Below are 13,137 nucleotides of genomic sequence, written 5' to 3' on the forward strand. Positions count from 1 at the left end.
CTACATTTCCTCTTTTCCTTTAAAGGTCCAATGTGTAAGAATTAAAGACATCAATAGTGAGACTGGAGGAACGAGTCTGGGAACAATGGTGATGTTTTATATTTGCATAGAGCTTCTGCTTCCTCTACAAACCAAGGCAGTACAAATAAATGTCTTATTCGGGTATGAAAATCGAACTTTACTCCATTTTATTCATTTTTTTGCAAGCAAAACTCACTAAACTGTCACTAAATGTGACACATTGGACCTGTAACGTGCAACAAATCCTAAAGAGTAGAGCACACGTGTCAGTGTTCCGCCCGCGAGATGTTCTGCTCCTTCACTGACACACTCATTAGTATCACACACACCGTTATACTGCTGAGTTCAATGAAACATTAGTCATACTTGATTTACCGTATAATGTTTACCTCTCTGTGACATAGACAGTACATTACTTTGTGAGTTCATGTTGATATGAGGCTGTTCCGTGGATAAATCAATTCATTTATTGCTCATTTTCCACTACTATGTCCTAACATGGCACGTCTTTAATTTCAGATCCTAGCTTTGTTCTGAATGTTATGCTTTTTGACCACGTCTGGCCCTCGACTTGGACACAGCCTTGAATTACGGCCCTCTCTCTGTTTTGAGTTGGACGTCCCTGGAGTAGAGGGATAGGAAGTGGATGAATTTAAGTAACTGGGGTCAACCATCCAAAGCAATGGTTCTATGATGGATGGCTTGGAGACAGTGGCACCGTCTAAGGCAGGGGTGTCAAACATATGGCCAGGAGGCCAGAACTGGCCCGCCAGAGAGTCCAATCTGGCCCACAGGATGAATTTGTTAAAATTTCACACAACGATTACAATCTAAACATAATGTCAGACCTGTGACTAAATGTTTGTACCTTTATAAATCCAGTGTGATGTGTAAATAGTACATTTAGGCATGATATTGTCGAAATTTCACTTATATTTCTCAAAAAATTTCATGTTTTGTAAAAATATCCTTCATTAAATGTAAAACAAAGATGAAAAAACAAAGGACATCTTGTTGGTCATAGGTCATTATTTTACTGTTTTTACTGGTCCGGCCCACTTGAGATCAAATTGTGCGACATGTGGCCCCTGAACAAAAATGAGTCCTTAGACACCCCTGGTCTAAGGTCTTGTTTAGATTGCAGCCCAAAGTGGATTTATAAGCACATACAATCAGAATCTGATCTTCCGGACCGACTGTTCACATTATATATATGTATAGAGTATATTGCAAGTGATCAGATACGATCTGCGTGTGTCCACATTGACATCGTGTTAGAGGCCACGCCCCAGAACAAATGGATTTTTAAACTTGTCTTCCACTGCGTCGATCTTTTTACACGCCTCCCATTAACTTCAGTCTCTCCTGATCTACGTCACTGATTGTTGTTGTCGTTCGACTGTCGCTGCGAGTGACGCACAAGACACTTTGAAATCCCATCGGATTGATCAGAATCGCATTCGAAACCATCTCTGCATGTGTTAGGAATGCGTTCTCATGTGTTTTTTAGCTAATATCAAGACAGATACAATCTGGATATGCTTAGAAATCCGATTTGGGCTGCAGTCTAAACAAGGGCTTAAAGACAGAAGGCGGCAGAGCTGAGGATGCTGAGATTTTAGTTGTGAGTGACCAGGATGGACAGGATTAGAAATGAGCAGATTTGAGGGACAGCTCAGGTAGAAGAGAGACTAGACGGTTTGGTCACATGCAGAGGAGGGATAGTGATTATAGGAAGATGATGACCGCAGAGAAGGTGCATGGCTGTTGTGAAGGAGGACATGAGGACAGTTGGTGAAACAGAAGAAGACACACGGGATAGGACAAGATGGAGGCAGATGATCTGCTGTGGCAACACCTATAAGGCAAAAGCCGAAAGAAGAAGAAGATTCATCACAGAGCAATATTACAATCCAACAGCAACCGCGGTGACAACCACAGTCCACTCAATCATCGAAACAAGACTTTTATTAAAAAAAGAAAGAAAAACAGACATATTCAAATTCAAAGAGAAAAAAAACCAAGAAAGAAGGAAAATCTTATCTCAATCAATAAAAAATAAAAACACAAGTTACAGAAAATGTTTAGCAACTCTGGCACAGGAAGACAAAAGTAGCCAAGTGGCTTTGCAAAATAACCAAATATCAAAACCTCTTTCCTCTACCAAAACTGTACAAAATGAGTTCTTGTATAAATAAGAAAACTGTTCACAAACAGGAAGTGAGACGAAGCCCAGTCGCGTTTTCAAAACGTCCCACTCACACAAACGTGGTTGACAGGGTTAAGCAACAACTTTAGTTTTTCATTGACCTGCCCATTACAACAACAATTAGCTTTTTTAAACTTCATATTAGTATTATAAAAGGATTATTTTAAACAGAAAACGAGGAGCCACCCCTGGTATAAACAGAATTAAATGAAAATAGACATTTTGACAACACAGACTGGACGACATCTAACCCCCGCTGAGAAATCCTGTTTTAGCAGCAAAATGTTTTGAAGCTATGAAATAAACTGTCACCTCCACATTAGGATCAACCAAAAAAAAATCTAATTGGTGTTGACCAAAATTTATAAGTGCAAGATTTAAAGAAAAATAATAATATATTGTGTACATCAGTACACCACTGATCATAGTTCTCCTCTAAACTAAATGTAACATAGGTTTCTATAGAGCTCATGACGCCAAGTCATTTTTAGAGCATCATTATGTCTCTGTGGACAAGTTTATATCAAAAGAAAATGAAAATAAATAAAACAAAAATAAATAAACACTGTGTTGTAACAAGTGGTCATTTCATAGTTCCAAAATCCTGTTTTTTCTCTGTATTAAAAGTGATGGCTAATACATGGAATATCATTTCTCTGAACATATCAACAATATCCATGACATTTTCCTTCATGGTGCACTGAATCTTGCTAGTCACTGTGTTTTCAGGACAGATTTTAAATCATAAAAAAACAAATGAGAACACGCGAGGAGAAACAAACAAGAGGAAAAAAGGGGCTATTTACAAAAATTAGCTCTCCGGTCTGAAACCTCTCACGCTCATAAAAGCTGAATTTCTTGAAGTATTCCCCAACTGTCATAACGTGGACTGGAGCTCAGCCTCGAAACCTTTTATTTTAGTGTTCTGACCAGGTCAACCACACTGCAGAGGGAACGACCACAGAGTCTGTTTTATCGTTACTCTGGCACGTGTGTGTCCGTCTGTGGGCAGATTCTGTCTTTTTTGATGGTAACTGGGATTAAAAATACACTGTATGGACAAAAGTATTTGGGCACACCTGTTAAATATTAAAGTCAGGTGTTTCAATCAGGCCCCTTATCTCAAAGGAAGGAAAACCTGAACTCTTCAGCAGACCAAGACATTTTGGACAACGCTATGCTTCCAACTATGTAGCAACAGTATCTGTTCCAACATGACTGTGTCCCAGTGCACAACACAGGGACAATAAAGACATGGTTTGATGAGTTTGGTGTGGAAGAACTGGACTGGCCCACACAGAGCCCCCACCTCGACCCCACCGAGCACCTTTGGGATGAACTGGAACAATTGGACTTCTCGTCCAACATCAGTGTCTGACCTCATAAACGCTCTACAGAATGAATGGACACAAAGTCCCATAGAAACACTTCTTGAGGAAAGTCTTCCAAGAAGTGCAAAAGCTGTTATAGCTGCACAACTCCATATTAAAGTAGTGTTTGAATACGTCATTACAGTCCCTGTTGGAGTAATGGTCGGGCGTCCAGATACTTTTGTCCATAACAAACACAGAGAACACCAGCCAGAGAGCGTCCAATGTCCCGCAGCTCAGGAAAAACATCTCACCTTCACTGACGTGAACAACACCGAGCTGCAAATACACACAAGAAAATCCACCGGATAAAAATGTTGCTATATAACATCATCACCATCGCAAACCTGTGATATTATACTGTCACCAACACGATGTTGTACATGCTGCGACTACTTGTGCGTGTGTGTATTTGCAGGTGTTATCTGTCTGTTATCTGATGACAATGTTCTCCTGGATGCCAGTTCCCGCTACAGTCATTGGACTTTTCTAGTCATCTGGAGACGATGAGCTCGAGGGGCCAGGAATCAAACTACAAACCCAGCTCTACCTCCTGGCCAACGGAGTAGATGTATCTAGGACCACATGTTGTGTTACACACATAAAGATGACCACTAGGGTTGCAAAGGGGCAGAAAGTTCTCTGTAAATTTCCCGAATCTTTCCACGAGAAGTTAAGTTTGGGAATTTTGGAAACTGGGAATCAATCAACCAATCAATCAATCAATCAATCAATCAATCAGTCAATCAATCTGTCTGTCTCTGAGTGTGTGGGGAATAGCATTGATATTCAACTGTATTTGCATCACATCTGATTGTTTTAGCCTAGCCTATGCTACATTATATTATTTATCAACTATATTTAAGTTCCCAACCTTCAATTTTGAACATTTCTACTGAATTCCTGTTAATTCTCATGGAAAGTTTCCAAAGTTAAACATTCCCAGAATTTATAACCCTAATGCCCACAAACATCACATTGCATGTACTGTATGTATGTATGTAGACACCCTTGCTGCAGTCTTTCCCTTTCTGAATCAATCAGAAGAGGGAAAGCTACACACTGTGGGTGAGAGTGTGCAGGTTTGACTGTGACCGAGAGCTAAAAACAACTACAACATCTTTGGTTGCAGAGAAAACACACAGCAAAAACAATGACGTGAGGAGATAAAAGAAACTAAACAAACGATAAAAACAGAAACAGAATCATCAAACTGCGTGCTGTGTTGAGAGAAAGACGTCGTCAAACTGCGTTTCACAGTGGATTCAGACATAAACGGTGGAAGAGCGGGAATAAGAAGCGCCTTAAAACTTTACAGCTCACACGATGACTTAAATTTGTGGCCTTCAAACAAGGCTGGTGCCTTTTCTGTAGTATGTACAACTCTGCGTCAATCCTGTGAAACATCAGGCAGTTTTATTTGGAGAAAAAAACAAAACGTTAAGGCTTCGCTAGAAATAGTTTTTGCAGAATTTGGAAATCACTCAAAAATTGGTTTAGACTTGCCGTCTCACTAAAGGCTGTAAGAATCATCTTTAATGGCACTTCCATGGTCTAGTGAGCAGTCCTTTGAGAAAAAAAAAGCCTTTATAATCGACATATCTACAGCGTGTGATATCTGTATAAATTAATGTTTAAAATATTTGCAAGTACTGTATGTGGTGACATGAGATTCACTCAACGTGCATGAACAAACGGGCCTGACGCCACTTCAGGACAGACGTCACAAGGACGGGAACGCGGGTTTTTCCGTGTGTATAAAACAAAACCGGGAGAAAATGTGATAGAAAAAACAGCATCAATCCCTACGAGACACACTATCATCTACTCTCAAGGAGAAGCTAAAATCTACAGCTAGAATTTTATATACTTCAAAGATAGAGTCATCAAAATTAAGGCAAATTAGCACAAAAAAGGTTTTCAAGTGACAGAGAGAGAAATAAAAAGACATTTCAACTTTCTACAAAACTAAAAACAAAAATCAGACAGACAGAGAATCAAAGTCAGGTGACAACAGCAGCATTGAACAAAAGAAAAAAAGACTCAACAACTCCCTTATCTTTCAGACAAATTATTCTCAAGGATTCTGTTAGTCTTCCATTTGATTTCCCTCATTGCTTTTGCTAACAAAACATTTTCAGTAATCTTAACCACTCAAATCTAAAGCATGTTCGTGTTCCATCGCTCCGACAGAGGATGAGTTTGATGATACCTGAAGGTTTGCCACAATAAAACCGCTTAAAACCACTTCCTGTGGGCGTAGACCTACGACGGACTTCCATTAAAACAAAGCAGGACGACTAATTGTGTGAACGCTGTCGTTGTTTTTGATGACAAGAATGAACCAACAGTTCATCCAAACATCAAAAACAAACAACACAAAAAAAACACACGTTACAGCTCACTGTTTACTGCATGGATTGAAGTCGGTGTCAGGCTCCGGAGCATTAAATAACATTTCCATAAATGTGTGTTTCCATGATCTAAAAATGCTAAAAATAGAACTATCATTCAAATATAAATAGAATTCATTGATTGTCTTTTGTTCACGTACGACGGAATGCTCTACATTTACTTGAATTCGTTTGACTCGAGTATATAAACAGTCAATGTTGTTTTCTCTTCTGTGCGTGAGTAGAAATCTCTGCAGCAGTTACAGGAAAGAAAGTAGCTTTAAACGGTTTGTCTCTCACGGTTGACATCGACGCCACACACCAGACCAGCAAAATAAGTGTTTGTAGGTTGTTGTTGTTGTTGTTGTTTTAAATCTGTACAAACTGTTGCCCCCTGCTGCTGCAAATAGAATGTCAAACAACAGACATCAGGAAATAAAAATTAAACGTTTGCATATTTTACAAAAAAAAAATTAAAAGACACATTGTGTTTCAACTCTTTCTTGAATCACCCTGAAACGTCCAGAATGCTTTTTTCTTTTTAAAAAATAAGATTTTGTTATATTACGTGCACAAAAATAATGCTCTGTGTCTCTTCCTCCTCTCTCTCTTTTTTTCTGTGTTTCTTAAACTCGCTGTTACGATCCTTTTACAGTTATTAAAATAGATCAGAGCTTCTATGAAGAAGATTCCACCTTTGGTTGATCAACTCTTGAGGATGTGAGCAGAAAGGTCCGATGAAGTAAGTGTTGTTGTATTTTTCTTCTAAAAAAAACAAAACAAAACAAAACAAAACAAAACAGGCACACACACGCACACTCTCATACACACACACACACACACACACACACACTTTCCTTTTGTTATCCATGTTCAAGTCCAGGTGCTTGGTGATGGCGTGGAGCACTGATCTCTTCCAGCTGAATCCTCTGCTTGGATTCATTTCGTGCCCCCAGCCCCATCCTGCCAGAAAACACACCCACAATAGTGTGGATTAGGACTGAGTGACTAAACTCTATCACAATATCGTAATATAATTTTCTTCTTTAGCAAGTGGACAAAAGTTCATGCAAAAGAATCTAATTTTCTCTCAATCAAACAACAACAAAGGCCTAGTCTTTGATAACGTCGGCAAGCAGCGTATGGGATTATTATCTCATTGTCTTGTGAACCTTTGAACACAGAGCATTCGGCTGCTTTTTTCCATTACTATGTTCAAACATGTGCAATATAGAATGTCTTAAAACCCTTTTTTTCAGCACAACCTAGACAATCAAGACCAAAGACAAAACCATTTTCATCAACTATACAAACACACCTGAGCAAAAAGTACTCAAAATGTTAAAAACTGGATTGAATTTGTGAAATTTGGAAATATGTCACATTCCAAAGTTCACTTGGCTCATTTTTACGAACAAAAAACAAAGAAAAACTATATAAAGTCTATTTTTGTGACTTCTGCAGAATTATTGCTACTTTAAATCACGACTAAAAGGGAATATAAAAATGAATCATAATTTTGACCCAACAACACATAAGACGTGCTACTGCTATTTCAGATGCTAAACATTTTTCTTTAACTTCTGAAATCAGAGGCTACGAGTTAGCCATTAGCACCACGCTAGCTCGCCATTAGCACCACGCTAGCTCACCCTGAGGGGAGCTGCTAAAACAACATTATTTCAGACACCAGCGCCACCTGTCGACTTTCAACAGCCTTCGTTTGTTAATTATACCCCAAAAACCAGCCATGCCAAGAGCTTTCTGTGTCCTGAAGCTCTATACTCAAAGCTAAGTACGTTTGTGGGGCCGGTCCCCGGGCTCGGGTTTACCTGCCGGACGAGTCACTCACCCTGTGTGGATTGGGCTAATCCAAAATAGTGATAACAAGGGGGTGTTCTCTGAAGAAATGCTGTTACCTGTGAAACACGGGTGCTCTGAAAACACCCGTGTTAGCACTTGGTACTTTGCTCCTGATGAAATTAACCATGGACTGTATGAAATTAACATGGCAAAAAATCCAATATTCTTATGCTGAAGGTTAAAATTTATGTAACCCATTGTTTAATAATAAATGGGTCAGTTTTTCTCATACCTACTGTTGCTGACTATTGTTCTCTCTGTATCACTTGATCAAGCCTATTCTAACATTCCAAACTACAAAATATGTAATTAAAGTATGTGTGATTCGTGCTGATATTGTATCGGATCAATATCAGTATCGGCCAATACTCAAGGCTGCAGTATCGGTATACTATCGGAAGTGAAAAAATTGTATTGGGACATCTCTACCCATGACGTTTTTAAAAGACGTGAAAAATGTCCTTAACCTTGAAAAGAAATATGAATTTCTTTGGATTCAAAGAGTTATGGAAATGGCATGGCATCATGGGAATTCTTATCTTTAATTCCCCTTTGAATTTGTGCTTAGTTTTGTTTAATTTTTTGTTTTAATTTTTGAGTATTTGCAAGGTGCAAGATACATAAAAGTCATAATAAGTATTGTGTCATAAAACCCCCAGCAAAAGATGCCATTTTAAAGAAGTATGAGGACACATGAACAACCGTCCCTGAATCAAATATAACAAGAAAGTAGAGTGAAGCGCAAACTGTGCATCATACTGCTAAGGATGGACGCAGTTAGTGTGCCAAGGAAAAAATCAAATAGCCAACAGACTGAAGACGCACATGAACATAACAACATGAAAAAATTATAAATAACCCTCATGAGACTCATCACATTGCGTGTGAGTCATGAGTCTCCGGAGCTCAATCTGAGGAAAAACTTGTGCAAAATAAAAAAACAAACAATAAAAGACTTGAGGTTTGATTCACTTAGATGAACCAACTCAACCCAATTAACTACATAGTAAATGTTATGTTTAACTTGCAAAGCCTTATGTCCCACATTATAAACAAAAACACTATTTCGCTACAATTTTAATTTCTTTTTGAACAAAACACAAAGCTCATAGTTAAGAAAACGCTAAATCGCTAAAAGATCAATTTTTTACAAAATGTCACTGTCCTACCTTAGCTTCACTTGGTGTGTTGGTAAGAGTAGTTTGTGTGTTCTGCGGGAGTTTCCATAGCAACCTGTTGTTGTTGACTGCCATTCTCCTAAAAATGAGAAGGTTAATAAATGGATAACTCATTACAATAGACAGATTTTCATAAAATGACCATGATTTGGGCCACATGGTGCTGTAGTGGTTAGCACTCTCGCCTTGCAGTGAGAAGACCCGGGTTCGAGCCCCAGTTGGAACAAGGGCCTTTCTGCATGGAGTTTGCATGTTCTCCCTGTGTGTGCGTGGGTTCTCTCCGGGTTCTCCGGCTTCCTCCCACAGTCCAAAAACATGCAATGTGGGGATTAGGTGAATTGGACACTCTAAATTGACCGTAGGAGTGAGCGTGAGAGTGAATGGTTGTTTGTCTCTAGCTGTGTGTGGCCCTGTGATGGACTGGCGAACTGTCCAGGGTGTACCCCGCCTATCGCCCGATGTAGCTGAGATTGGCACAGCACCCCCTGCGACCCTCTGGTTGAGGATAAAGCGGAAGATGATGACTGACTGACTGACTGACTGACCATGATTTGTGATCAGAGACGGAGGAAATACCCTGAAATACTCGCTTTGCTAAGAACAATGGTACAGCCATTTTATTTACAATGTAAGTTTTGGCCTGTAGCTCCGCCCACCCAATAATGTACTTCATGGCACTACGACGTGGCTAACAGCTGTTGTCTCATAGCGGAAAGGTTGCTGGTTCATGTCACAGTCCGGGTTTTTTGTGTGGCGTTGCATGTTCGACCTTGACCGTAGCTGTCAGTGAATAGTTGTTAATCTCTATATGTTGTCCCTGTGATGGGCGAGCTGTGCAGGGTGTGACCCCGCCTTCTGCCCTATGTCAGCTGGGATTGGCACCAGCAGCCTCACATCTCTCACATGGAGGATAAAGTGTTAAACAATGGATTGATGGCCAGTCAAACAAAGCTGGCTGCAGCTATGGTTTTGAAATGCCTAACATTACTAAAATTAAAGGCCTTACTCCGTCTCTCAAGAAATGTCTCGACCAGAGAAGAAAAACAGCAGAGTGAAAAATGTAAGACAGTTGAAAGAGGACACGGTTTGGGATACAGATGCCAGCGTAGATAATTTTCTCCTGAGCACGAGCCAGTGTTAGCTAACCTACTCTCTCCTCGCTCTCTCTCTCTCTAGCATTATATTGTTGCCCAACTGTTTAATCATTTTCTGCAGCTGGAGCTGTACTGTATGTGGTGACATGAGACAATGTGTAAATGGGTATTGTGCAAGAACACAGTGTATCACCGGGTGTAAGTGTAGCTCCTTGTTTCTATTCTTTGGAAACTATCTGGCAACCCACGAGTGCCTCTACTCTTTCGATTTCAAAATTTGAATACCAATGGCCGCAGTTCTACTCATTTTATCTTCAAAGATGGCCTCCCTGTCAAACTTAAGACATCATATGATTTAGTGTGAAGAACAACAGTATGCTCACTTGACATATTTACATTTATCTACAGTAAAACAATAATCACAGCCTGAGCTCATGTCTTACTACACCACCTTTACCCTTTCATAACCCTGCCCTGATTCTCACTCCATGTGGCCATGTTGCTCATCCCACAGGCGACTACTGTTGATCTCCTCCCTCCATGAAAAGGCTAAAGGTTCCTCTGCTCTGCTCATTCACAGCTTTATTACTAATTTCTGACTCTCTTCTCCAGTCGTCAAGCTTCACTGTCACAGCCCACTCTCTTTCTTTCTTTCTTTCCCTCACTTGCTCTGCACATGACTCGCACACTAAAGTGTCCATTAAAGTGGCTGCAGTGCTCGTGTACCAATATGCTGTCACAAACTTTTCCAAACGACCACAGATTTTGCACAGAGCTACGCTGCTGGTGCTAACTCTATTTCTTTATTTCATTTAGAAAAGGAGACTACTGGAAAGAGAGAAAGAGAAACAGGGAATCAAAGCCTGACTCCCGCTGCTGTACCAATTAGAATAAGAAATCATGGGTTAACATTGTGGCTGCGGCTAGAAATAAATCACTATAGGTCACAAATGCAAAAGGATGTCTCCAAACCACCAAATATGGTCGCAAGAAGCATTCAGGCGTATACCAGGTATAAACTCTGTTATACAATGTTTAAATGTAAGAATCCGAAATTGAGGTGACCTTCATACCTCTACTTGGACATTGGAGGGAGGCACTTGGGTGTACTGGGGGATGTAGGTCCCCTGCATAGTTGTGTTGGCCGGAATATACTGTAGGGGAGGCACAGAGGAAAACAAAAAGTCTGTTCAATATGTGACAACTCAGGGATGAGTGGGAGAACTATCTGCTGTATGCATCACGTCTCAAAGTGCTTGGTACTGACAGTGCCTGTGCTGCCCAGGGACAGGTGGCTCAGCTGCTGGGCGAGAGGCCCCATCATGGACGTGGGCTGAATGGACATAGCGTGATCCATCGTTGGGGTAAGAACTGTACCCTGTGAACACACAGAGACAGACAAGTTTGAAAGCCACAGTCAGTCGTCATGTGATCCAAACAGTCCCATGTGTGAGTAATTTGTCTTTATCTCATTGGGTCATGGAGAGAGGAAGATGGATATACATTCAAAAAGTTTGCAATCAAATCAACTTTGTAAAGCCAAAGATCGCCAGTTTGGACCTTTCTGTGTGGAGTTTGGATGTTTTCACTGTGTGTGTGTGTGTGTGTGTGTGTGTGTGTGGGTGGGTTCTCCGGTTTCCACCCACATCAAAAAACATGCAGAGGTTAATTAGACGCTCTACACTGATCATAGTGTGAGTGCATGTGTTTGGAGGGATACTCACAGCTGGCTGCATGAGGTATGACTGATGATGCATCCAGGATGGGCTATGTACCTGTGGATCAGAGAACACAACATGGAACCCTCTCGTATTTGTTCTGTTGCTCCCACAGCAAAGTTTTCAGAGATGGTTTAGAAAAAGGGAGAAGCAGCCTGGGTAAATATTATCAGTGCTGAAGACTGCATTCCTGTCTGACTGCCTGCTCACTTACATAATGCAGACTCCAACGGCTCCACACAATAAAAGCAACAGGATTTTTTGACTTTTGCTCAGGCTATAAACAAAAATTATATGTATTATGTGAATTATGGGTAGAAAAAAAAAAGGTTGAACCTGGTAGGATGAGACAGGAGAATGCATGTATGGTGAGAGGGACGTCTGGGCAATCATTCGATTTGGAGCCAGACTGTAGGGAGAGGAGTAGAAGCTGCCAAACAAACAAGAGCATAAGTGTGAGGAAAAAGCATGAAGGCAGCCGCATTTTGTCAACAATCTTGCAACATGTCTCCAATTACACTGAAAATATGTGTGTATTCAGCTGAGGCCCAGCAGAGGGCAGCACTGCACAGTAGTTTGAGCACTGCACTTATTTTTCTTTAGGGCTGGGACTGTTTTCAGTCAGTCTGTGCATACCACTCACCCATTTTGTAAAGCTGTAGGGTCATACGCAAGCGTCATTCCTCCCTAGGAAAACAATACACAGGATTCAGAACGAGTGAGGTCATGCAAACACACATAGAGTCTGTACAAATACACTCGGCGAACACACACGGAGAACTATCACCCCGAGAACCTTTAAACACAGGCTTGCTGTAACATTCAAACACGAAGGAAGGAAGCCGAAAGTTTGTCCGTGTTACCGTGTCTCCATCTCTAGCCCAGGGCCTTCCATTCTGGAGATACTTCCCCTGGTTCTGCCTCTTCTTCTGACCTCCGTCTGCAAACTTACATAGTAAGGGCTCTGCGGGCACTGTGAAAGCGACAGATCAAACAACAGGGTGAATTCAGCCATCACGGCACGGAACAAAATCAGTGAGCTCTGGCACCAGCAAAAACAATATCATGTTCTTAGAATGCATTCCACACACCAGGCACTCCTGGTGGAGTCTTGATGAATTTCCCATTGAAATGCTGAATAATGGCCTCACATTTCTCCGTGGACTCCATTCTGAAATTAAAAAAACAAAGTTAAATTCTTAATCCTTCTCGTGGCGTATGATTTACAGATAATAGGCACACGGGACGGTTTTTCGACATGAACTCAGAACTGGGTTCAGACATTTTCCAG

The 13,137-nt window shown here is 40.7% G+C and overlaps 1 protein-coding gene across 3 annotated transcripts in view; it reads right to left on the reverse strand.

Moving 5' to 3' along the window:
• Positions 1-1,962: 1,962 nt before the first annotated feature.
• Positions 1,963-13,137, reverse strand: part of LOC122768042 (RNA-binding motif, single-stranded-interacting protein 2-like) — a 35,375-nt gene continuing 24,200 nt past the window's right edge. For 2 of the 3 annotated variants that reach the window (XM_044023718.1, XM_044023719.1), the window contains exons 6-14: positions 12,938-13,017; positions 12,710-12,819; positions 12,490-12,533; positions 12,183-12,276; positions 11,853-11,903; positions 11,396-11,506; positions 11,202-11,282; positions 9,026-9,113; positions 1,963-6,956 (exon numbers count right to left, since the gene is read on the reverse strand). In XM_044023718.1, the coding sequence (XP_043879653.1) occupies positions 9,033-9,113; positions 11,202-11,282; positions 11,396-11,506; positions 11,853-11,903; positions 12,183-12,276; positions 12,490-12,533; positions 12,710-12,819; positions 12,938-13,017 (652 nt within the window). In that variant the 3' untranslated portion in view covers positions 1,963-6,956; positions 9,026-9,032. The remainder of the gene's footprint in view (positions 6,957-9,025; positions 9,114-11,201; positions 11,283-11,395; positions 11,507-11,852; positions 11,904-12,182; positions 12,277-12,489; positions 12,534-12,709; positions 12,820-12,937; positions 13,018-13,137) is intronic. The other variant, XM_044023720.1, reaches the window with a different exon arrangement.

The sequence above is a fragment of the Solea senegalensis genome, linkage group LG4, assembly GCF_019176455.1.
Source record: "Solea senegalensis isolate Sse05_10M linkage group LG4, IFAPA_SoseM_1, whole genome shotgun sequence".
In the NCBI taxonomy this organism is placed as follows: domain Eukaryota; kingdom Metazoa; phylum Chordata; class Actinopteri; order Pleuronectiformes; family Soleidae; genus Solea; species Solea senegalensis.